This window comes from Chlamydotis macqueenii, chromosome 4 (genome assembly GCF_036417535.1).
Source record: "Chlamydotis macqueenii isolate bChlMac1 chromosome 4, bChlMac1.mat, whole genome shotgun sequence".
Taxonomy (NCBI): domain Eukaryota; kingdom Metazoa; phylum Chordata; class Aves; order Otidiformes; family Otididae; genus Chlamydotis; species Chlamydotis macqueenii.
The window spans coordinates 33772837-33797698 of NC_141559.1; the positions used below are offsets into that span (position 1 = coordinate 33772837).

Consider the following 24862-nt stretch of genomic DNA (forward strand, 5'->3'; position numbering starts at 1 on the left):
AAGAGGAGGCTCAGGGGAGATCTCATTGCACTCTATAGCTTCCTGAAGGCAGGTTGTGATGAGCAGGGGTTTGGCCTCTTCTCCCAGGCAACAAGCAGGACCCAAGGAAATGGCCACAAGCTGTACCAGAGGAGGTTTAGATTGGACGTGAGGAAAAACTTTTTCTCCCAAAGAGTGGTCAGGCACTGGAATGGCCTGCCCAGGGAGGTGGTGGAGTCGCCGTCCCTGGCAGTGTTCAAGAGGCGGCTTGATGAGGAGCTACAAGATATGGTTTAGTAGCTGTGGCAGCAATGGTAGTGGGAAGACGGTTGGACTAGATGATCTTATAGGTCCCATCCAACCATGTGATTCTATGATTCTATGATTCTATGAAACCTCGAGCCTTTTTTCTCATATTATCTCTCCCTATTCTCTTGGAGGGCGGAGGAGAGTGCATCGCCTTTGCAGGGCCTGCCTGAGACGTGCAAGGTGCTGAAGAAGCTGGCGGGCGACCTCCTCAGTATGTGCAAAGAGGCTTCAAGAGGACTTTGATGCCGCAGATGCAGCCAGCTGTTGGGATGGATGACACCTATGAAACCTGGTGCATCCACGAGGACAGCATCTCCTAGCGCCTGCTGGTGTTCCTGCGGCCACCCCCCGGGCACTCTTTCAGCCTGGAGCCGGCCACCACGGGGCAGCTGGCAGCAAGGCGCTACAGCGTGCGTGTGGGGCTGGAGTGCATGTGCTGGAGGGAGCAGCTGCTGGGGGACAGTTTGTGCTTTCTCCACCACCCCCACGACAAGCTGCGGACGGATCAGAACTCGTAACTCCTGCGTATGTGAATAGTTTTCCCCGAGTCGAGTCTCTTTTGCCTGAAACGGTAACTTTAAGGATTTCTCCCTCTCCTTATCTGAAACGTCGAGCCTGTTTTCTCATATTATTTCTCCGTATTCTCTTGGAGGGTGGGGGGCAGTGAGAGAGACACTGCGTAGTCTCTCTGCGTAGCCCCGATCAGCTTTAAACTGTGACAATCTCAGCGGGCGGCAGAGCAGGCATTTTGAATTCATGTGAGTGGCCTGCCTAAGGTCACAGGCACATGGAGCAAAGTTTTGACTAGGAGGTTCTTGGCGTGTGTGGAAGATAACTTCCTGTCACAGTTGGTTGGGGAGCCAAGGAGAAAAGGCGTTGTTCTGCACCTGTGGTTTGCGAACAGAGGAGGAGTTGTGGGTGATGTTGCGCCTGGAGGTCATCTTGGTCAGAATGGTCATGAAATGGCAGTTTTTGATACCGAGAGAACGAAGGACGGGTGTTAGCAGAAGTTCCACTTTTGACTTCTGGAGGGCAGACTTTGTCCTGTGTAAGGTCCTGGTTGAGAGAGTCCCTTGGGAGGCAGTCCTGAAGGGCAAAGGAGTCCCAGAAGGCCGGTCATTCTTCAAGAAGGAAATGTGAAAGGTGCAGGAGCAGGCCATCCCCATCTGCTGAAAGAGGAGCCGGTGCGGAAGAAGAGGGGCCTGGCTGACTGGAGAGCTTTGGCTGGAACTCAGGAAAAGAAAGAGGTTATGATCTTTGGGAGAAGTGGCAGGCAACTCGGGAGGACTACAAGGATGCCATGAGGTTATGCAGGGAGAAAATTAGAAGGGCCAAAGCCCAACTGGAACTTAATCTGACGACTGCCATAACAGGCAATAAAAACAACAAAAGGAGGGCTAAGGAGAATCTCCATCCTTGCTTGGATGTGGGGCAAAAGTTAGCGAGAAAGGCTGAGGTACTTAATGCCTTCTTTGCCACAGGCTTTAACAGGAAGACCAGTTGTTCTCCAGGTACTCGGCCCCCTGCGCTGGAAGATGAGAATGGGGAGCAGAATGAAGCCCCCGTAATCCAAGGAGAAATGGTTAGCGACCTGCTGTTTCCCTTAGACACACACAAGTCCATGGGGCCAGATGGGATCTGAGATTATGAAAAGTGACACCTATCTACAAGAAGGGCCAGAAGAAGGATCTGGCGAGCTACAGCCTGACCTCGGTGCGGGGGAAAGTGATGGACCAGATAAGCCTCCCCCCTTCTCCTGCTGGCCTCCAGCTCCAAGCAGCTCGTGCCCCACTGCCCTAGTTCCATGCTCCCTCCCACCCAGACCTGCTGAGACCTCTTTTCTCCCACCTCCCCCAGGCCATGGCTGTGGCAATCGCCCTCATGTGAGCTGCACTGGCCAGCCAGCACGGGCTGAAGTGCAACCACCAGACAGATGTGGCCACAGCTGAGAGGATGCAGCAGCGTGAGGAGCAGCTGCATAGGAGCTGACTCGGCTGCTGCAGGAGTTTGAGCGGAGGACGTACGCGTGCCAAGCCACGTTCCTTTCTGTGTTGCAGCAGTGGCCATTTTGTACCATTGCAGGAGCCACGGTCCTGTTTGCTGAGGTCTGCTGGGTGGCCCAGGAAGTGAAGCTTGCCTCTGACTTCGTTTAACCCCAGTCAGCAGTCAGGTACCACGCAGCCGCACTCATCCTGCCTCTCCTCAGTGGGGTTTGGGAGAGAATCGGGAAGAAAGGAGAACTCGTGGGTTGAGATGAAGACAGTTTACTAGGAGAGCAGAGGAAGATGATAATGATAACAAAATATAGGGATACTAAAATGCACAAAACGAATGATGCCCAATTTTTGGCCACCTGACGACCCCCAGATATGCAAGTTTTTCCCCTCTTTGGGCTCAATCAGATAATAACAATTGCTGCAAAGAGTTTATAGAGTGATATCAGGAAAAATTTCATCACTGAAAGTGTTGTCAAGCATTGGAACAGGCTGCCCTGTGGTGGCATCACCATCTCTGTGAGGGATTTCAGTGATGGTCCAGGTAAGGCTACTGTGGGAAATTACAAGCCTAAGAGTGCGGGTTGTGGAATACCACAGTGTCCCAACTACGGACCACGCGGTGCCATGTGTGAGGGATTTCAGTGCTGGCCCGTGTAGGGCCACTGTGGGAAATCACAAGCTGCACACAGCTGTGAGAATGCGACCTTGGAGAGGGGAGCTAGGAGGGCTGTTATCTCGGAGAGGGGAGCTAGGAGGGCTGTTATTGAGCAGTGTGTTGCTGCTATCCGGGAGCCGCTGTTAGCCAGCAGGACACGCACTTGGCAGGCCTTGCTGCATGTGCTGGCCACGCGTGCACCAACACCTGGTCAGTACTCTGCCACTGAATCTGCTGAGGGGATAAACAGAGGCGGCTCGGAGCGGAGGAGAGAGAAAGGACCCAGAGCACTCTACGAACAACAGGGGACGCCCTGAAGGTGCTGCGCCTACCTCCCTTCTCTGCTCTGACCCCGCTGATCATCACCCTCCTGCTCAGCGGTGTCTCCGGCGTAGTCAGATGGGTAAGACTCTCACAAAAAATACGCTGGTAACGGCTGATGCTAGGAACTGTAACTGCTTATGCTGGTAACTGCTTATGCAAGGCTATAGTGGAGCCATAAATACTGTTGCGTTTTTAAAATATCATATGCTGGGTGAACTTTGTGCATAGGAATCCTACGAACCAGTTACACCATCCTTGGAGGTACTTAAAAGACACGTAGACATGGCGCTCAGGGACATGGTCTAGTGGTGGACTTGGCAGTGTTAGGTTTACAGTTGGACTTGATGATCTTAAGGGTCTTTTCTAATGTAAACGATTTGATGAGTCTATGTTCCCTCCACCTGAGACCTCAGGTCCCCAGCACCTCCACAAGAGAGACTTAACATGGAAAGGGACTTGAGGGCACGCTCCCGCTTAGTGACCTTTTTGCCTCCCGGTGGCTTTGGACAGGAGGCACATGGGATGTAGGGTTCTGCACACGCTGAACCGACAGAAACACGGCATCCGTGTCAGTCTTGGCACATATGCAGCAGGGCTAAAGGAAGCTCTTGAGGGTGCTGGGTGTCAAGGCATGCACTCATGCAGTACAGACAACATTTCTGGGAGGCACGATCTGCAGCAGAGCACTACAGCACGGTGTACAGGGGGGTCTCCTGAACCGGGGAAAGCTCAGGGGAGCGGAGAGATGTGGGCCCCAGCATGGCCTCTGCAGCCCCCTCGCTTGCCCTTGCAGGGGGCAAGTTGGTAGCCAGAGAGAGGAGCCACAAGATCTTTTCCACTTGCGCCAGGGACACGCTGTGCGTTTCGCTTGATGGTCCAGGTTCTCAAGGCAAATGCTGCCCCAGCAGAAGCAGTCCAAGAGGAGAGGAGGGAGGAGGAGTCTGTCTCTGCCGAAGGGCTGGTAGCACTTCTTTTCAAGACAACTGGGAGTGAGACGCGGGGGGCCGAGAAAACTTTGCACCTCTCTACGTAAGTGAGGGCCATCCACCTACAGTCCCCGTTTTCTTGCGGTTCCGGATCTGGGGGGCGTCTGCCCGCTTTGTCAAGAGAGTCTCTGTGAGTTCGCTCCTGCCGGATGGGTTTGTACTGGGTGTGACGGCCAGGAGCCACTGAGCTGGGCGGTGGGGACAAAAGGTGGGGCTGGCGGTCTGGGTGATGCTGTTCTGGTGGCTGTGACAGCACAGAGGACGGGTCACAATGGGACCTGTCTCCAGGGGCATCACCAGGTGGCCACACTGCAGTTTCACTTGGGCGACGGGTGCGTGCAGCATGCAGGGGGAAGGCTGGGCGAAATGGGGGACGGGACAGAGGGCCAGGGGGTTTCTAACCCTGAGCGAGAGGCGAGCCCCACAGGCTGGTACCACAGGGTACCACCCTCGGGGCTGGGGAGAGAGGTGCTAGGGGCTCCCTGTGGTGGTAGGTGCAAGAGAGGCTCTGAGGATGCGTCGGGACGCTGTTGTGTGGCAGCGATGGAGGCTCCGCTCTGGTGTCCCTTGCCCTTTCACGGGGCACAGCCCAGCCAGGGGCTGGTCATCAGGGCGGCTTGGGCAGGACGGGCCCCATGCTGGCTCCAGCCAGGGCCCGCGGCCCCTTCAAGCCTGTTGCCAGCAGTGCCCAAACGCTGTGTGGGAAGAGCCTGTGGCTCCCATCCCTGCAGTGCTTGCAAACCCTGCCCTTGTTCCCTCCCACCTCTCCTACGGGCCCCCAGCTCCAGGCAGCTCCTGCACCACTGCCCCGGTCCCGTGCTCCCTGCCACCCAGCCCTGCTGAGCCCCTTTTTCTCCTGCCTCCTCCAGGCCATGGCTGCCGGACTTGGCCTCCTCGTGATTGTGCTGGCCATCCAGCATGGGCTGAAGGGCCATCATCAGATAGATGTGGCCACGGCCCAGCGGATGCAGCAGCGTGAGGAGCATCTGCGTGAGAAGATGATTCAGCTGCTGGAGGAGATGGAGCAGAGCAACTCCACGTGGGAAGACTGGCTCCTCCGGTCTGTGTTGCAGCACCGGCTGCTTTTGACCATGGCAGGAGCCGTGGTCCTGCTCGCTGAGATCTGCTGGCTGGACAGGGAAGTGAACTTTGCCTCTGTCAGCTGCAGTGAGCAGGACAGCTCCAGCAGCGAGGAGGCGGAGGAGAAGGAGGAAGATGAGGAGGAGGAGGAAGACCTCAGTGGTGTCAAGTCTTTGGCTTGTGCATCGCCAGTGCAGGGCCTGCCTGAGACGTGCAAGGTGCTGAAGAAGCTGGTGGGCGACCTCCTCGATATATGCCAAGTGGTTTCCAAGAGGACTTTGATGCCGCAGATGCAGCCAGCCGTTGGGATGGATGACAGCTATGAAACCTGGCGCATCCATGAGGACAGCATCTCCTACCGCCTGCTGGTGTTCCTGCGGCCACCCCCCGGGCACTCTTTCAGCCTGGAGCCGGCCACCACGGGGCAGCTGGCAGCAAGGCGCTGCAGCGTGCGTGTGGGGCTGGAGTGCATGTGCTGGAGGGAGCAGCTGCTGGGGGACAGTTTGTGCTTTCTCCACCATCCCGAGGACAAGCTGCGGACGGATCGGAGCTCGTACCTCCTGCGTACCCTCTGCACGTGCTCCTACTTAGACGTGGAGAAGATCGCCTGCTGGGCCCAAGGGCTGGTGAGATCAGCCTGGCTGCTTTTTCCTCAGTCGCACGACTGCCAGCTCATGGTGCTGCCCTCCTCCCACTCCTGCAGGTTCCAGCTGACAAGCCCCTCCAAGATGAACATCTGCACTGAGATGACCTTTGCAGTGCAGCAAGGCAGCTCAGTGTCCTACCTGAGCCTGGAGTAGGCAGAGGCCGCCTTCACCAGCAGCACAGCGCGGCCGGAGAGCTGCGCTGCTGTCGAGGTGCAGCTTTTCAGACCGAGGGCGAGGCCACCCAGCAGGACAATTTGCACGTCCCAGGTCTGCAGCTCTGCGCCCACGTGCTGGTGGCCCCAGGCTTCTCCAGCCGTGCCCGTGACCCTGAGGACCTGCTTTCCTCTCAGACGGACGGGGCCCGGGCGACAGTTTCGCACACTGGGCCAGGCTGATCGCAGAGACTGCCTGGGGAGTCTGCGCCGCAGATGTGGACAAACGAGGCGTGGAGATGACGCTGCTCGAGAGGAGCTGAGCGTAACGGGAGTTTGGGGAGTCTGCCCTGGTCCAGCTGAAGATGCCATTGCATCTGAGAGTGCTGTTAGCACGTATAAGGGGATGGGACCAGCCATCCCACTGGAAAGAACTGATGGGCCCTGTGGGCCCTTTATTTGATACATTGTAAATAACAATATAATTTTTATTGTAATGAAAATAAATGAATTTGTTTTAACCAACTCTCTGTGAGTGTGCCTGGAAAGCCCTTGAAAGTTCTAGCCAAGCCCACGCAGTGGCTGCTGGGGTCTCCAGGTAACGAGCACGCCTAGGAGACCACCTTAACCAATGGGGCTGACCTGACCGTATCGGACCACAAGGCCTGGTTTCACTTGGGTTGTAACTGGCGTCTGCTGGGAGACCCCTTTGAGGCAGCGTTCCTTGAAGCAGCAGCTCTCAATTGGAGACTCTGCCCTTGGATCAGGATGCCATCCAAGGAAACCCTCCAGAATTCAGTGTCCTTACCTCACAGAGGAGTGGTTGCATGTTTTAAGTCATCGTTATAAGCTTACATTTGGTTAGTTACCAAATCTAGACGCGTAAGTCTGTAGGGCCAGATGGGATCTACCCAATGATACTGAGGGGGCTGGCAGAAGTGTTCACCAAGCCACTTTCCATCACTTATCAGCAATCTTGGCTGAGGTCTTAAAGGGCTTTTCCAACCTAAATGATTCTATAATTCTATGATTCTTATTAGATAAACTTAATGTTTGATGTGAGTTTCCATTCACAGTTATTTCACTACTGCTTTGTGCATTCTAGTTATACTTATGTCTCCTAATATATTGTGGGGCAACCGTATCAATCAGTTTACAGAACACCACAAATTCCATTTAAAAAAAAAAAAATCCCCAGAAAGTCTTGGAATCTCATGTTTTTGCAAAGCTGGTGTTTTAGAAATTTGCAGTGAGAAACAAGCTACTTGGAGTTTCCCAATGCTTTCCAGAAGGTAAGAGTATGCCTGCAGATAGCTATTGCAGAGCAGCCCCAAAGCTTCCCAAGAGACTCACTCTTCACTTTGACAGATGCTCTTCAAACAGAGTGAAGAGAGAGGGTTCACTCCAGGTGTCCATTTACAGACATCTGCGGCTTGCTGGGTGTCCAGAGTATTGGAAGGGTACTGGCAGGTAAGAAAAAGAGTTTCCAGGAAACTCAGGCCCTTCTGGGCCAGCAGTTTGAGGCTGCTGCAATATGCCATAGAACCTACAGAGACACAGGACTATTCCTAGACAAGTTCAACATCTCAGTCCCAGCCCTATTCTCTGCTCCAGAGAGCCTCACAGTCGCATTTTTCATCCCCTTGGCCTCTGTCACTGGGAAAAATTGAAACAGAGTAGCTGAAGTAGGAACAGGTTTAGACCAACTCTAAATGCTTTTGCATCTAATGTGAGAAAGAGTAATTAAGAGCTGCTTAAAAGGTAAAATAAAACAAGTGTACCAGAATCTTATATAGTTTCTCACCAGTTGACAAAAAAAAAGCACTTAAAACGTTAATTTTTCTGCAGTGTAAAGGTGAGATTGATTCACAGAAGAAGGTCACTTTTTTCTCCTGAGGTCGTCTAGCTAAGAATGCTCTGTCCAGAAACCTGTGCTGCTTCTATGAACAGGGTTTGAAGCAACTGCTGCGTGACCAGCTGGACGATCATAAAGCTAAGATGGAACTCAGTGCAATCCTATGCATGACAATGAATGCCACAGGTTCATCTATGAGATATCTGCCCACTGAATAATTTAATTTTTTTTTAACAAAACGATGTACTGCAGATTCTCTTCGAGCAAACACCCTTGGATTCAATGATTAGGAAAAAAGCAAGTTAACTTTGCCAAGTAGGTGAGGTTGACTGTGTACCAAAGACACTAATAGTACAGATGGAAAGAAACAGCTTGTTCTGGTTTTATTTAGTGAGGGGGGCTAAGGTGGCAGCTTCTGGAACAAGCTGCTCTAGAAGTGGTTCCCCTTTCTTCAGTGGACTCGGCCGAGCCTAGGGCGGATCCGCTGCTGGCCGAGGCCGAGCCAACTGGTAGCGGAACGTTGCGTGATAATGCCTCTGTGCTAATGTATTTAAGAAGGGGAAACCAGAAAATAAATAGGAGAGAAGATGTGAAGATGCTGAGCAGGGGCAGAGACGGGGAAGCGCGAGCCTTGTGGGCCTTGCAGGCCTCAGCCTCTGGTCTCCCGCCGGGCGGCTGTGTGGGCCCGACTCAGCCCGGCCCGGCTGCAAGAAGTGGAGAGGAGATGAGATGTGAAGAGATGCTGAGAGGCGTCTGCCTGCCTGTGGTGAAGAATTTTTGTGGTGAGAGGAACGGCTGCAGCCGGCAAGGTCATTGAAGAAGGAGGGGCAGGAGTAATGCGGCTCCTGACCAGAATTCCCCTGCAGCCTGTGGATCAGCCCAGGTTTGTGCAGCCCATGGTGAGGCAGTCTGTTCCCCTGCAGCCTGTGGTGATGACCGTGGTGGAGCAGGTTGTCCCCCTGCAGCCCATGGAGGTCCACAGAGGGGCAGAGATCCACCTGCAGCCCATGGAGGACCCCACGTCGGTGTAGGTGGAGGCCTGAAGGAGGCTGTGGCCCGTGGAGGGCCCGCTGGGGCAGCCGTTCTGGAGGGAGTGCACCCCGTGGAAGAGAGGACCCACGCCGGAGCAGTTTCACGAAGGACTGTGGCCCTCGGGTGGGACCCCACCCTGGAGCAGGGGAGGAATGTGAGGAGTTCTTCCCCCAACGCCAAAGCAGCGGCATGTATCAACGCCTGATGAACTGACTGCAACCCCCATTCCCTCTTCCCCCCTGTGCCGCTCGGGGGGCGGGGGAAGGTGGTAGAGATAATGTGAAGCCCCGGAAGAGGGAGGGGTGGGGGCAGGTTATCTTGTTCTCGGTCTCATTATCCTGCGGTGTTTTTAGCAATAAAAGTAGTTTTCCCCGTGTCGAGACTGTTTTGCCCGTAATGGTGACTTTAAGGATTTCTCCCTGTCCTTATCTGAAACCTGGAGCCTTTTTTGTTACATTGCCTCTCCCTATTCTCTCGAAGGGTGCGGGGGTGAGAGAGATACTGCGTAGTCTGGCCCCTACTGAGGCTGAACTACGACACAGCTCCTAACACAACGTTTATGCATACAAACGATTATTAATAAGAAGTCTTTCTTACATCCGCACTGAGATCACAAAATAAAAAGTGCTTTAAAAGAAAGCAAATGCTGCCGCCTAGGGAGCAAGATGAAATCCACAAATTTAAGGCCTTCATGCTGACTTGTCTCCCACAGGATTCAGACCATAGCTCCCTGTTAGACCTCTCCTTTCTGCAGCTTTAGATAGGTGCTCTCCCATAGACAAGGGTTTTCAACAGCCAGCAATATTTTTTAAGCCTTAAATGTATCAATGGAATCGTGGTGGGTTTGATACATTTCTGTCACACCCAGGAGTACTTCAGGATCCTCAGTCCTGAAAGACTCTGCTAGCAATTCAGGGAGGGTTGTTACCGCCTCTGGTTGAGAAAACCTGCAAATCCTCAAAAGAGTGACTGAAGCAAAGGGGCTGAGCACATCCAAATTGCCCACAACTAAGCTGGGAGCTGGAGTCCAGCTGTCCCAGAAAACACACCTGCAGTGTCTGCTGGGCAACAGTGTGTGGAGACCAGGAAACATTTTTTTTTACCTACATTTCCTGGACAATTTTATTTTAAAAAATATTTCCACAGGAGGAAGAGTTGGGAATTTAATCCATTAAAAAAGCTCTTCTTGTAGCTCAACCAGGAACAAAATAATTCATATCTACCCTTCATTAGCAAAAGCCAATAAGACATCTTATGACCTTCATTTGACCTAGATGGATGGCTGCACATTCTCCTCCCAGTCAGATCAAGACTGTGCTGATCCTGGGGAGCTATAAAATACCATAAAATCCTAATCAAATAAAATATTATCCGCCCATCAGATAGAAAAGAGATCCTTTCATACCTTGTCTCACGATCTGTTTCACTAGCTGTCGTTCAGCTGGTATAATCCCTTGTGAGCCTCATGCAGATACAATAAGCTAATGAGAATGCTTGTCGTAAGGTTTACTGATGTCTGAAGGTTACAGTAACATCCTTCTGAGTTACTGATTTTAAATAGTTCATAAATGCCATGAGTAGATGCCAGTCAACACTTTGAGCAATCAAAGTGAGATATGGATTTTAATGTCTCTGATAAATCAAACATGGTGGTCACCAAGCATTGGTGACTTGTCCTGTACTAGTCAACTTTTAATTTCAAGGAGTCTGGGATTTTATCAATTCCTGTCAGAGCCAGGCATGGCATGACTCAATGCTCTACACCAGTCTCTCTGGCAAGGAGAAATACATCTCTTTGCTCCAGCTAGAAATGTATGTTTAAACAGTTTGAAGAACAGCAAGAAGTATAAAGCACCATTTAAAATGAAACAAGAGAGAGCAAAAGGAAAGTTGGGCAACATAGCTACAGCAACAAACTTTCAGACCTGTTCCATCCAAAAAACACTTTGCCCGGAGGGTGAATAACAGTAAGCCACCTGAAAATAAAAGTCTAATGAAAATAAATTTATAAAAATAAGGAGATTCTGGGCAACTCCTGCTTTCAATTATTCTGTTTATTTATTACAATAAGAAGAACAATATAAAAAGTTTAACAGAAACATAATCTCAAGAGAAAAGAAGTACTTGGTTTTGTGGAAAAGTTAATGCCGCCCACTCCAGGGAGCTCTGGGTACCAAGATGGAGAGGGCTGCTAGATGCAGTTCAGTGTGTCTGTGGCCTCAGCACCTGGGTACTTCACTGGGCTCTGAGCCTGCCCCATCACCTTGCCCTCCAAGTAACACACTCCGGAAACAGGAAGCATGGGAACACAGTCTGGCTTCAAAAACCTCATTTCTGAGTGACTTCCCTGAGCAGCAAAGGCTAGAGTTGCCAGCAGTGAAACCATTAGTTGGATGATGACTTTGGGAACAATTAGATTGTTGTTCAAATTTTGGGCAACTAGAGCACGTGGAAGTCATCAGTGTTGACCCACTGTAGCCACTGATGCAAGACCCACAGGCTGTCTTTCACTCTTTGCCACTTAATTTTGCTGCTTTAGCAATCTGCCATCTAGACAACTTCCTACCACACCTGTAGGTAAAATGGACCTCTAACAGCACCACCGCAGGCAATCGCATTAAATCGCATACTGAAATTCTGAGACATCAACTTTTTGATCTATAGAGGTTCATAAATGCCAAATTGCAGTACAACACTGGGTTTTTGGGTTTTGGTTTTTTTTTAGTTTGGGAAAGGATACAATTATGTTTTACATTCAGCTCTGGAAGGATCCAGTTGACAGCACTGAGGGTCATTTATTTGTGAACATTTATACAGCTAACAGGACTGGAGTTGTTAAAGTTCCCTTGTAAGCACAATTAGTTATCAAAATAGAAATACAAACAGAAACAGCTTATTGTTTCCATCCACTTGCTAATTCATAGCATAGGACACAAGTGCTTTGGCATTTGGCACAATTTGAAGAAGTAAAAATTTCTAGTTCTGGATGTGGAAATGACAGCTGGGAGCACACAGGAACTTTCTCAAATGGATGTGCCACCAATAGAGAAATTGATTTTCCCTCCACAACTGATACCTTGTTGGGAGGCTCCGGTTAGCTTTCTTTTCTGTCCACATACTCCTGTCTCCACATGACAGCTTTAGCCTAAACTTCCAGCCCTCCTGTTGTGCCACACATGACATCCCACCGTCAATGATTAGCCTTTGCATGAAAGAGATGAAAGCAGGCATGTACTGGGAGACAAGGATAGCTTTGACCCTTTAAAGGAACCCTTTAAAGACGGAAGCATTTTTGTTTTTCAAAACCAAAGTCACTGACCTGTAAATGTTCATCAGGCATGAAGTGTGCTGTACATCTCTGCCTGTGCTGCCACTGCCCAGCAAAGCCTGACACAGGCATTGTCCGGGGCCGAGGCTAGAGCAGGCGCCACTTGGCTTGGATCAAAGGTAGAAGCCAAGGTTGTGTGCCCCCTGCCCGTGCCTCCAGCACTCCAAAACAGCCCTTACTTGGGGCAGGAGCAGAGGGTGCCCAGGTCACTGCCCTCGGCTGGCAGAACCTGCAGGCAGGGAGCCAGGGGCAGAGGCTTGGTACGTCAGGCTGCCATCACCAGGCTTTGTTAGCCGCCACAGGAAACCCCTCCGGTGGCTCCCCAGGATCTCAGATCCTCCCAGGAACAACAAGCAGCTGCTGCTGCCAGCACTGCCCACAGTGGAGGTGCTGGGGCCTCCCAGGTTTGCTGTGGGAGTGACACCGGGTACCCATTCATTTCCTTCTCCAAAAAACTGACCTACTGGTATACAGTCAGGACATCTCTTTCTTACCCTATGATCTATCTTGCATGAGAAAATAAATTGCGGTTCAAGTTATAAGTGTATTATGGCTATGTTTATAAACACTTTTTAATACAGGAACAGTATTTTGTTTAAACAGGCAAACTTATTTATTAAGACAGGCTACACAGAAAGTACATTCAAGGCATTGTTGCCATTTGGACTGCCTACATCTGTCTCATTTTCTTGACAGTTGGCTGGCATATTCCGTTCTTGAAAATCTGGACATCCTTCTTATTTTCACTGCAAGTAGAACAAAAATATTTTAGAAGAGAAGCACTAGACTTGGATTTAACAGAGGCATTTCATAAAGAGGACTCGCTCATGTCTTTCTATGTGTTCAGTTACATGCAGCGATGCATTTAATTGCACCACTTATGGCAAACACTACTGCAAAGTAACTGTGATGCAAAGATTTATGAATCATACAGACAGAGCAAGTAACTTACCAGAGACAGCCTCACTTCAGGCTTTGTTACTTGTAAAAACCTGATAAAGCCATCTGCAAATCTGAGAAGTATCAAACCACATGGCAAATCCCGCCATGAGGACTGTGTCCATTACAAAGCACTTAGGCAAGTCAAATGTCACAGTCTCTGAAGTGGGAACCAGTTCTACTGCTTACAAAATTTCCCCCTTTCACTTGGGAATTCAGTGGGAACAGTATGCACCCTGATGCATCTCTGCATCCCAGGCTTCACCAAAATTTGAGGGTGTGGTTCTCTGAATGCTGGAATTTTCTTTAAGGAAATTTTAGCCAAGTCTCCCTTAGTTTGGGAACATCAGATTTTTTTCTTTAAGTCCCATACATGGTACTTTGGGGTGCTCCAGTTACAAATCTCAGTTTACCAAGCAAGTACAGATACAAAAAGAAAGTGATAGAATCCAAACTGCCCTAGATCTTCAGTTTGCTTCCCTATCTTAATAGAATCAAGCTGGTTTACTCCTCATGAAAATCAAGAGGCTTGCAATTACCCAAAAGCAGGGACAATCTGTACTAATAGTGGTATCAAGGATCTTTTAACCAGAAGGTAGTGGAGCAGATTAGAAATATGAAAGGAAAAATCAAGCTCAGGGGATGTGAAACAGATGTAAAGATGTAAGGAAAAGTTCTGGCAGAAGGACAGCCCTTACACTAAACCCTGCAGAGGCAGCTTAAGCTGCTGCATCTGTTTCCAAAGACGTGCCTGTAGTGCTGCCAGACTAGGTTTAAACTAAGATCAGCTGTTGTCACTGCTACTGGACACAAAGTGGGGAAGAGATGGGAATTGCATTCTAGCACCCATTTTAAAATGGGTTAGATCTAAGCTTTAAAAATAATAAAAAAAAGGTAGGGATGAAGATCAGCTTTGGTCTTACAGTTAACATGGTGCATTGCAGAACCAGGATGGGCAAGGTTGTGCTGCAGCTTTGCTCCAAGTGTTTTATCCTTGTTGTGTTCATGCCAAGTCAAACACTATAGAACAACAACTCCAGACTGAACTAGAAAGCTACTGAGTATGGCAGCTACTGAATTATTAAAGGAAAAAAAATCAGGATAGTATTTGATCAGCTTGTGCTCCTTCAGATCAAAATGCATGTTTCTGAGCATGTAAGATACTAGCAAAAAAGATGGTTAAGACAAAAATCTACCTTGTGTGTGTAACTGGATTAAAGCCCACGTTTCACAGAAAACATGTACATTATGTCTCATACTAATAAGATGTAAGGCCCATCATGGATTACTTAAGGAATTGAGTGAAAATAAACAGATTTGCCTGGAGAACCCTTTGTGCTATGTGCAGTGCTGTATCAGGAATCTGCCATGCACCCATCTGGAATGGAGGGATCATGCCTAAAGATCAAAACGTCCTAGAAATGTAAGGTTGGATCTCAAAGCCCATCATTCTGCTCTGAGAAAGGATCAAATACACTGAGATGCTCTCCTGTCTATATTTCCGCAACAATGATTTGCACTCTCTATGTGTGATACTTAGCACTTCTCTTTGACTTCTATTGTACTGATTTCAGTCCATTTCTCCAGATCCCTGGGAATTTTGATACTGTCCTGCACAGATCATTGTATCTCTTGCTATTTTGCAAATTTTTATTGTCTTGTTTTGGATATCCAATTCATTACAAAAATACTGAATTATGTACCACACCTAAAGGAAATACCACTTTATAGCTCTTTCCAGTTTGACTGTAAAACGCTGATCACTGCTTTTAAACCACAGCATTTCAAAGTGCTGTGACTTCATTCTTTAACAATTTCAGCTAAATAACTATTTGTCTTCTTATGTGAACATCAAGGGGAGCTATGTAAAATACTTTACTCATGTCATGGAGCCACACTTTTGTTGCTTCCTACTCTGCTAAAAAAGTTCCTACTCTTGCCAAAAAAAACTAAATCTCACAGATTTGGTTGGATTATTTCTGACAAATCTGTATCGGCTTTGCTTAATCTGTTTTTTACCTCTGGCTGTCTACAAGTCAGTCTCTTAGTAACTCACTCCAACATCGTCCTAGGCAGCAAAGATGGGTAGGCTTCTAATAGGTAACATGCCAGCACCTCTTTTTGCCCCTTTTCACAGATTATACTGTGTGTGCAATCTGTGCAACACACAAAACCCACATTGATTCCCTGGGTTTTTTTTCCAGATTGTAGGCTTAGCAATTCTCTTTGCAATTTGTCATTTGCTTGGATAGTTTGTGATGTATTCTCGTGAAAATGCTACCAAACTCTGCAGATCTGCATACCTTTAAACGTACTTTGACACTTTCTTCAAAATATTATTTCTTTATGTGTTCTTTGATACCTTTGATACTTTCCTTATTCTGGCCTATGTTTCCTCTGTCTTGGCAATTTGAATTTTGTAAATTATCTAGTCTCAATTAATCTTTCCCTCAGCCCAAAGTCAGGAATATATTTCAGACTTCCCTTTCTTGAGATCTGTCTATTTGTAATTTTGTAAATGCCTGTCACTGCTGTTGTGCTACTTCCACTTCCTCCCTCTGCTGGAAACAGAAATCCTGTTATTTCATTTATATAAATTCCTTTCACCATCCAATTCAATTCATTAGCAGTTCCTCTCAGTTTGTACTGGGAGGATGCTCTATAGATGTTTCCAGTCCATCGTAATGGGGGGTAACAATGCTCATTAAGTACTGCTTTTGTATGTTTTCAATTTGTTTTAAAAAATGATTAAATTATTAAAGAATAAAATACGCTCTCTCAAATATTAGGAGATCCTTTTCTTGATTTTTAAACAATCTGAATGGCTAAGTAGTATTTTCTCCTAACATCTGGCATTCTTACTGTTCTCTGTGAAAGGAAATATAGGAGACTGGATCTTGAATGTAAACATTATGGAATAAAATCTGCATTTTGGGTGAGATCTTTCATGTTTTCTGATGGGGAGTGCGGAAGAGTCCAGCATTTTATTTAATGGCAACATGGTACTGCATGAACATGACAGGCAACACTCCTCTGAGATGCTTCTCCTTAAGAACTACAAAAGCAAATATTCAATACTCCCAGCTAACTGAAACCAACCTAAGCCGTTTACAGGTACCATGATAAAAGCTGTTGCAAGGGATTGACTGTTGAGAAGACACTGGTAAAACTGCAGTTTAACAGAGTGTGAACGATGCAAAGCCAATAACCTATCAGTTAATTGGGATGTGTGGGTGAATATTTTGCTTGCATATAGGGAAGGGAAAGTTAGGATGTCAGTTAAGTGACTACCTGTTTGAAAGGCAGAGCATACACTCGTTTGAGTAGGTCTCTCCATCGGTCCCACAAACTGGACGGTACTGCCTTGTACATCCAGACACATGATACTTGTGGCAGGCAGGCTGGGGAAGATAGGTACATAAGAAGTCTAAGATAATCTGTTTGAAACAGGCCTCTTGGGCCCTTTCAGATCAGCAGCTTCTGATCTGAGAACTTCTGAAGAATACTGGCACACTTATGCACAGAAAGGAGCGCTCAACAGGAGTTGGCACGGCGTTATCAAGTGCCACATTATCTTTCACGTTCTTATGGGAATTTATCACTTGCGGCTTGGCTTCTACTGCCTAGCATGGCTTCAGCTGTGGTGTCAGGACATAAGCGTGCTAGAAAACACAGCTCCTTCTGACATCTTAACGTCAGAGGGATGGACGGACGGCGAGTCCTTGCAAAGGGCAACCACAGATTGAGCTGCTAAGAGGTGGGAATCGCCAAGGCACGTGTGCTACTGCCCCCAGCAGGCGGGGGGTGGGAACAGCCCCGGGTCTCTCAGCTGTTGGGCATCTCCTGGGGCTGAGCAGGGGTCCCCGAGGGGCGGCCTGGCTCTGGAGGTTTCACCTGCCGTTACCCTCCTCCTCGGGAGGAGCCAGGCCACCCCTCCGGGACCCCTGCTCTGCCCCGCAGCTCTGGAGCCAGGGCCAGGCACTCCTGCCCGGCGTCAGGCCCGGGGCCCTGGGGAAGGGGCCGCCCTGCGCCCGGAGGCCGGGTGGGATCGTCCTTCTCGGGGCCGGCGGGGCGGGCTGCACTCACCGGGAAGCTGGCAACGGCGTCGGAGTAGGAGAGGAGCCCTGTAGAGAACAACTGGCGTTAACGGCGCACGGTCCCGCTTGGATTCCCCCCGCCCCACCCCCCCCGCTTCGCTCCCGGGACCAGCCGGTGTCCGTTACCGGTCCCGGCACCCCCCGACCAGCCGGTGTCCGGCACCGTCCTGTGCCGGTTCCCCACCCTGCCGCCGGATGGCTCATGCCCGTCACCGGCCTAGATTCCGCGCCCGCGCCCCCTAAGCCGGCCAGTGCCCGGTACCGCTTCAGATTTCCTCTTCCTTGCGGATGGGACCGGACGGAGCACGGTACCGACCCGCTTCCCCAGGACCGGCTCGGTCCCCCCGCCTCCCCCAGACCTCCACTGCCCCGGCGCCGTGCGCCCGATACCGGCGAGAACGGCGGGGAGCAGCACCAGGACCGGTGTCGGCACCGCCATGTTCGCCAACGGAGTAACGGCCACAGGCGGGCGCGAGGCGAGGAGAGCGCGGGGGCGCAACGGCCGCGGCGGAGCGCGAGGGGCGCAGCGGGCGGGAGCGCGGGGCGCTGGGGCTGGCGAGCGAGTCCGGGCCGGCCCCGAGCTGTAGGTCCCCGTGGGGTCGCTCATCGCCCCCCCCACCCCCCCCGCCGCCATTTCCACGGGGAACCCCCAGCATTTCCAGTGGCTGGCAACTGCTGATGCAGAAGCCTTCCCGGCACCACGCTCACAGGATGAAAAGCTTTAAACTCAGGGCCGTGTGGGGCAGCAGCCGAGTGAATGGTGGGTGCCCGGCTGAAATTTCAGCCTTCCCCGGGCCTCCCTCTTTGACTTCGTCTCGACAGAGTTGCCCTTTGATTGCAGAGTGTCTTGGGCAAGAGTAGGAGGATGGAAAACAGGCATGCAGTGCCGTGTGGCTCTTAAGGTCGTTGCCCCCGTCTCGTCATAAAGTGACATGAGGGGGCTTGTGCTGAGCTGTGCGTGCGTTCCTGCCATGAGGAAGACAAAACCGATGCAGCCCCAGCAGTAAAGCCAACCTGCCTGCATTTGCAGTCGTGGGAATGCAGGCCAGCGGCGGCTGGAAAAGCTTGTCACAGTGTCCTGCCTGGGCGTCTGGGCAGCACGGCTCTCCAAAGAGTATCTCATCTGTTAGCCGCTGATGAGAGTGGTTGGCTTTGCAGAGCCTGGGAGCTAGCTTTACGCAGAGTCTGGCTCTGGAATTGTTTTTATGCAGTTTCCTAAAATCTAGGGTATGGGCTCCTTGTAAAACGTCCTACACTTGTGTATATGAGAGGAATTTAGACCTGTCAAGGATTTTGATACGTCCAATATGAGTACATACGCAGGCATCACACACATCCTTGTCTCTGTGTCAGCCTCCGGGTCCTTCCAAGCACAGCTTTTCTTCATCTTGAGTCACATTTGGGATGTGTATGCAGCAATGATCTATCCTGTCTCTTAAGTATCCGCACACTCCATGTTCTTTGAGTAAAAGCATATCCAGAGCCATCCTATTCTGTAAAGTCATTTTGGAAGTGGTCTGTAATTGTAGATTTAGATCTCTAAATCCTTTTCTTGTCACATTAGCCAATTTCTCCACCTGCCCTGTTAGTTGGTATAACCATTCTCGATTTCTATATATGGCCAAAGGGGTTAACAAGGATTCTAGGGCCCAACCAATTCTGACTCCAGTACTGGGTTCATTCCATTCATCATCACCTTCTTCCGATCTTTTTACTCGTTTTATCCTCAAATTTTCTAAGGGTCCTTTAAAAGAAGCCTTTTTCCAAAGCGGGCATAATGTTGGCATTCTTAAAGTAATTTGCTTTACCTTTCCATCCATAGGTAAATGAGTCGTCCAGGTTCCATCACTCATTGCCCAAACTAAGTGTCCTGGGCTTCGAATGGTAGCTCTCCTGCAACTAAAGAACGTTCCCCTTTTTGGTTTAAATGTTTCTGTCAATTGGAGGTCATTTCTAAGTCCTCTACACAGACAACCATATTTCAGGGCTGCGGCTAAAGGGGGAATCTCCTGAATTGCTACGTCTTTAGTACTACAATCGTATATTTTCTCACATTTCCACCAGGACACTTGACTTTCCTTTTCTCGTCATGTGGTCCCTTTGTCATTTGCTAGTGGCCAGGTTGTAAAGATTGAGCCATCCCAAGTAAAACACCAAGAAGTTTTGGCCATATATTGGAATCGAGATAATATGGACATTGTCCATATTGAGTCCCAACTAATTGTTTCTTTTGCATCACATTTCCATTCCTTAATCGATCGAGTTATATTTCTTGCCATCAAACTGTCATTAATAGGAGGAGGATTCATTAATTTCTCACAATCTGCCCCATGTTCCAAATTAGTCAGATTCATCGTTAGAATTCCCCATGGGATGGACTCACCGACTGCTCTAGGTATGGGTAAACATGCGGTAATTTGTGTTAGATTCTGTAAATTGGCAAATCCCTTGATCAATCCTACCATCAAATTTTCCTCTTGGGATTTCTTTGGAAGGTATATCACCTGTTCGTCACCTGTCCCTTTTATCCATTCAGTTTGTGACTCAGTTACAACTTTTGACCAAACTCCCACCAACATTACTCCCCAGATTAGAATCCATTTTCCCAGAGTTTCAGGATAATACTTATGATTAGACATGTCTCAGAGTTAGTTTCAAAGTTTTAGGATCCCTATTTACAACTTGCCAAGGTGTTGGAGCCCTCTTTACTCGGGTATAATGAATCCGTGCATCAGATTCGGCGATCTTAACTGCAGTGAAAGTAGTCAAAAGTACTTGAAAGGGTCCTTTCCAACGTTCCTGGAGAGGTTCAGAAGTCCACGTCTTCACATAGACATAATCGCCTGGTTGGAAATCATGCACTGGATTCTCCAAAGACAGAGGTCTGTTCCAGAGAACCGCACTCCAAAGTGCGGTTAATCTTTTCCCTAAAGAAAGCAGATAAGTATAGACATCTTGTTTCCCTTTCAAATGCATATTCAAATTTGGCTCTGGAGATTCATAAGGTTTCCCATACAATAGCTCATAGGGACTAACTGATGTTCCACTTTTTGGTTGAACCCGAATTCGTAAAAGAGCCAATGGGAGCGCTTCGGGCCATTTCAAATTGGTTTCTTGACATATTTTACTAATTTGCCTTTTCATTGTTTGATTCATCCGCTCCACTTTTCCACTAGAGTGTGGTCTCCATGGTGTATGCAAATCCCAGGTAATTCCCAGAATTTTGCTAACACCTTGGACCACCTCTGCAACAAAATGGGGACCTCTGTCAGAGGAGATTCCAATTGGTACTCCAAATCTCGGGATAATCTCTTGCAGCAACCATTTAATGACTTCTTTTGCCTGATTGGTGCGACAAGGAAAGGCTTCTGGCCATCCTGTAAAAGTATCAACCCCTACCAGAATGTACCGATACCCATTTTGTCGAGGCAATTCTGAAAAATCTATTTGCCAATAGTCTCCTGGCTCTGTTCCTGATTTTAATTTTCCCATTCGAACCTTTTTCTTTACTACTGGATTGTTTTGCAAGCATATCTCACATTTTGCAGTTGTCATCTTAGCCATCTCTAGCATCTTTAATGACAGTACTTGTCTCCTTAATAAAGGCACTAATGCCTCTGCTCCCCAGTGACATTCCTTATGTTTTGTCTGTATTATCTCCCTCATCAACAATGGTGGAATTATTACTTGGCCTGTTGCAGTAACCCACCGCCCTGCTAGATTTTTCTTAGCATTTAATAATTTTCCTAATTTCTCATCTTCTTCTGAATATTTAGGCCTTTCTTTTGGTAGTGTAACGGTTTTAGTAGGAATCACCGCCAACTGCCAGGCATTTCTTTTGGCTATATTTTTAGCTGTCCTGTCTGCTAGCCTGTTCCCTACAGCTTCTTTCGCACTTCCTGATTGATGTGCTTTACAGTGCATGATTGCTACTGCAGTCGGTTTTTGGACTGCTTGCAGCAGATGCAAGATTTCCTCTTTATATTTTAAATCTGATCTTTGCGAGGATAATAATCCTCTCTCTTTCCACAAAATTCCATGGACATGTACCACACCAAATGCGTACTTTGAATCAGTCCAGATGTTCACTCTCTTCCCTTTGCTTAATTCCAAGGCTTTGGTTAAAGCTACCAGTTCTGCTTTCTGAGCTGAGGTGGTGTTGGGTAAAGCATTTGCTTCTATAACAGATTTCTCAGTTGTTACCGCATATCCTGCGTAGCGAGTTCCGTTTTCGACAAAACTGCTACCGTCAGTGTACAATTCCCAGTCCGGATCGTCCAAAGGTACATCCTTCAGATCCTCCCTACTGGAATACACATATTCAATGGTAGCCAGGCAGTCGTGTTCCAGTTGTCCTTCTTCCTGTACTGAACTCAAAAAGACTGCAGGATTAATCAGGTTAGTGGTTTTCAATATTACATCATCCTGTTCCATCAAAACCACTTGATATTTTATCATTCTGCTCGGGGATAACCAATGACCCCCCTTTTGCTCCAACACTGATATCACCACGTGTGGTACATATACCACCATCGTTCTTCCCAAAGTCAATTTTCGAGCCTCCTGTATTAGCATCACAGTAGCTGCAACCGCTCTCAGACAAGCAGGCCAGCCTTTACTTACAAAGTCCAGTTGTTTGGAAAAATATCCCACTGGTCGTTTCCAACTTCCCACCTTCTGAGTCAGCACTCCCAAGGCGATATGTTGTCTTTCGTATACAAACAGCTGGAAGTCTTTGGTCAAATCCGGAAGTCCCAAGGCTGGTGCTGCCATCAAAGCTTGTTTTAAGCTTCGAAAGGCTCTTCGCTGGTCTGGACCCCATTCGAATGGTGGACCTTTAAGAGCTTCATATAATGGCTTAACCAGCAAACCATAGTTCATTATCCACAGCCGACACCACCCAGCCGTTCCCAAAAATGTTCTCAACTCGTGGGTATTCTTTGGCTCCGGAATACTGCAAATTGCTTCTTTGCGATCTGTCCCCAATTGTCTTTGCCCTTGTGAAACTTCAAAACCCAGATATATTACAGTTTGTTTTGCTATCTGAGCTTTAGTCCTGGAAACTTTGTATCCGCTTAGCCCCAGAAAGTTTAAAAGGTCAACAGTTACCTTTATGCACGCTGGTCTTTCTTCTGTCACTATCAGTATGTCGTCTACATACCGTAGAAGTAGATGAGCAGGTTTAGGTCCATCCTGTTTCCACATCTCCAGTTCTTTCGCCAATTGGCTTCCAAAAATTGATGGACTGTTCTTGAATCCTTGTGGTAATCTGGTCCATGTCAATTGTGTTCTTCGTCCTGTGTGGGGATTCTCCCACTCGAAAGCAAACAACTTTCGACTTTCTTCTTCCAAAGGTATGCAAAAGAAAGCATCTTTTAAATCAAGCACTGTAAACCATTGATAATTCTCTCCTAAAGCTGTTAGGAGTGTGTATGGGTTGGCTACCACAGGGTGTATATCTTTCACTATCTGATTTATTGCCCTCAAGTCCTGCACTAATCTGTATTCCCCAGATGGCTTTTTCACAGGTAAAATTGGGGTATTCTATTCAGATTCACATTCCTCCAAAATCCCATATTTCAAGAATTTATCAATTAATTTCTTTATCCCCAGTTTACCCTCAGTTTTAATTGGGTACTGCTTCAATCTTACTGGCTTCACATTCTCTTTTAAGTCCACTTTTACAGGTTGTGCTGCTTTAGACTTTCCAGGTACCTCTGTGTTCCAAACTACAGGCATTACAGCATCATCAACGTCTTTCGGAATTTCCTGAATTTGAACCTTTTCTTGAATCATTAATATTTCTCCTGCCTTTGACTCTGGTATCTTTAAAAAAATTTCTCCCCCTTCAAAAACTATTTGTGCATTTAATTCAGATAGCAAATCCCGACCCAGCAAGGGTATTGGGCATTCTGGCACATACAAAAATTCATGTGTAATTGCCAAACTTCAAACTAAGGGGTTGAAGGAATGGTCTATTTTCTTCTTTCCCTGTCGCTCCAACTATGGTTGCGGTTTTATTCCCTAGTTTCCCTTTACAAGTATTCAAAACAGAATACACAGCTCCAGTATCCACTAAGAATTCCACTTTACCATTTCCCAGCTTAATTACAACCAGAGGTTCAGCTGGGTTCCCCTCCGGTCCCCTTCAGTCATCTAAAACCATCATGTTCATAAGCCCTTGCTGATTTGCTTGCAGCTTTGGACATTCCCTTTTCCAGTGTCCCTTCTCTTTACAGTATGCACACTGATTTATTCCTAGAGGTGCATTAGATTCTCGTGTACCAGAGTTTCTAAAATTTCCTTTTCCCCGAACTCGTCCCCTCCCTGCTGCTGCGTTCCCTGTTAAAACAGCAATAAGCCTATAGTCTCTCACCCTTTTCCTCTGTTCTTCCTCTCTCTCCCTATTATTATAAACTTTCCACGCTGTTTCTAACATTTTAACCAAACTTCTCGAGTCCTCTCCCTCCAATTTTTGGAGCTTTCGTCTTATGTCAGGTTGTGACTGTGCCATAAAAATTAAAGCTAATTGTTGTTCTTCTGCCTCTGTTTCCAATTTTAAATCAGTATATTTTCTAGAGGCTTCTTTCAATCTTTCCATGAATGCAGAAGGCGACTCAGTTTTGTCTTGTTTTATTTCATATAATTTAGGCCAATTCAGGGCTTTTGGCATTGCATGTTTTACTCCATACAGTACCCATTTTTGGTAACGAGTTAGCCTTTCCCGATATACCGGGTCATTCGGATCCCGCTGGGGGTCTGCCGAAGGAAAATTCTGTTCCAGTGTTCCTGAGAACGCTCCACCCACACCTGTCGCCTCTGCTTGTGCTTTTCCAACCTTTAAAACCATCTGCTTCTCCGTGCTATCCAACAAATTATCTAGTATCACTTGTAAATAATTCCAATCAGGATCCCGAGTTCTAACAATTGTTTCAACCACTCTCCCTACCTTTTCTGGGTGCTCTCTATAAACCCCTGCTGCCTGTTTCCATGCCATGAGATCTGTGATAGAAAATGGTGTTTTAACGTATACCGGTCCATTTACTCCCACTCCTTGCCTTAAGGGAGCCAGCATCTGGGTTTGCTGACAAGTTCGTCTAGACACCGGAGTATGAACTACTACCTCTGATATTTCATCAGTTTCCTCCCTTGTACTGTCCGGTTCTATTCGCCCTGACTCACTCCTTCCTTGTGAGGAGAGAGACTCCGCTCCCCCCCTTCCCGGTGGGGCTACATCTAAGTCTAATTCCATTTCATCCTCTTTTGGCACCGTACACCTAATGCACCTCTTCCCAATATCACAAGCTGAGCAACAACTCGTAGTTCTCTTAGTTTTCTGATTTTCTGAAGTTAATGCCATCACCAAATTATCTCGACTTATCAACTTACACTCATTCTGCCAATCTGTCCTTTGTCTCAAGTAAAAGAACAAATCCACATACGGCACCTCACTCCATTTACCCTCTCTTCTACAGAACAGCA

The 24862-nt window shown here is 48.1% G+C and overlaps 2 protein-coding genes across 2 annotated transcripts; one reads left to right on the forward strand and one right to left on the reverse strand.

The window, feature by feature from the left end:
• Positions 1–5248: 5248 nt before the first annotated feature.
• LOC147600881 (inositol 1,4,5-trisphosphate receptor-interacting protein-like 1) lies at positions 5249–6130 on the forward strand. Its single transcript, XM_086746151.1, has 2 exons — positions 5249–5448; positions 5524–6130. The coding sequence occupies exons 1-2, from the start codon at positions 5249–5251 to the stop codon at positions 6128–6130; spliced, it is 807 nt and encodes a 268-aa protein (XP_086602277.1).
• A 6884-nt stretch (positions 6131–13014) lies between these two features.
• On the reverse strand, positions 13015–17819 carry LOC147600882 (trypsin inhibitor ClTI-1-like). Its single transcript, XM_086746772.1, has 4 exons — positions 17771–17819; positions 17370–17407; positions 16575–16684; positions 13015–13090 (listed from the first exon to the last, which is right to left on the reverse strand). Exons 1-4 carry the CDS (start codon positions 17817–17819, stop codon positions 13015–13017), a joined length of 273 nt encoding a protein of 90 aa, XP_086602898.1.
• Positions 17820–24862: the final 7043 nt, after the last annotated feature.

Coding starts and splice junctions, on each gene's coding strand:
- LOC147600881 (XM_086746151.1), top strand. CDS start 5,249: ATGATTCAGCTGCTGGAGGAGATGGAGCAGAGCAACTCCACGTGGGAA. Junction 5,449..5,523: donor AGCTCCAGCAGCGAGGAGGC/GGAGGAGAAGGA, acceptor TGCATCGCCAGT/GCAGGGCCTGCCTGAGACGT.
- LOC147600882 (XM_086746772.1), bottom strand. CDS start 17,819: ATGGCGGTGCCGACACCGGTCCTGGTGCTGCTCCCCGCCGTTCTCGCC. Junction 16,685..17,369: donor ACGCCGTTGCCAGCTTCCCG/GTGAGTGCAGCC, acceptor TATCTTCCCCAG/CCTGCCTGCCACAAGTATCA. Junction 13,091..16,574: donor ATGCTCTGCCTTTCAAACAG/GTAGTCACTTAA, acceptor TTCTACTTGCAG/TGAAAATAAGAAGGATGTCC.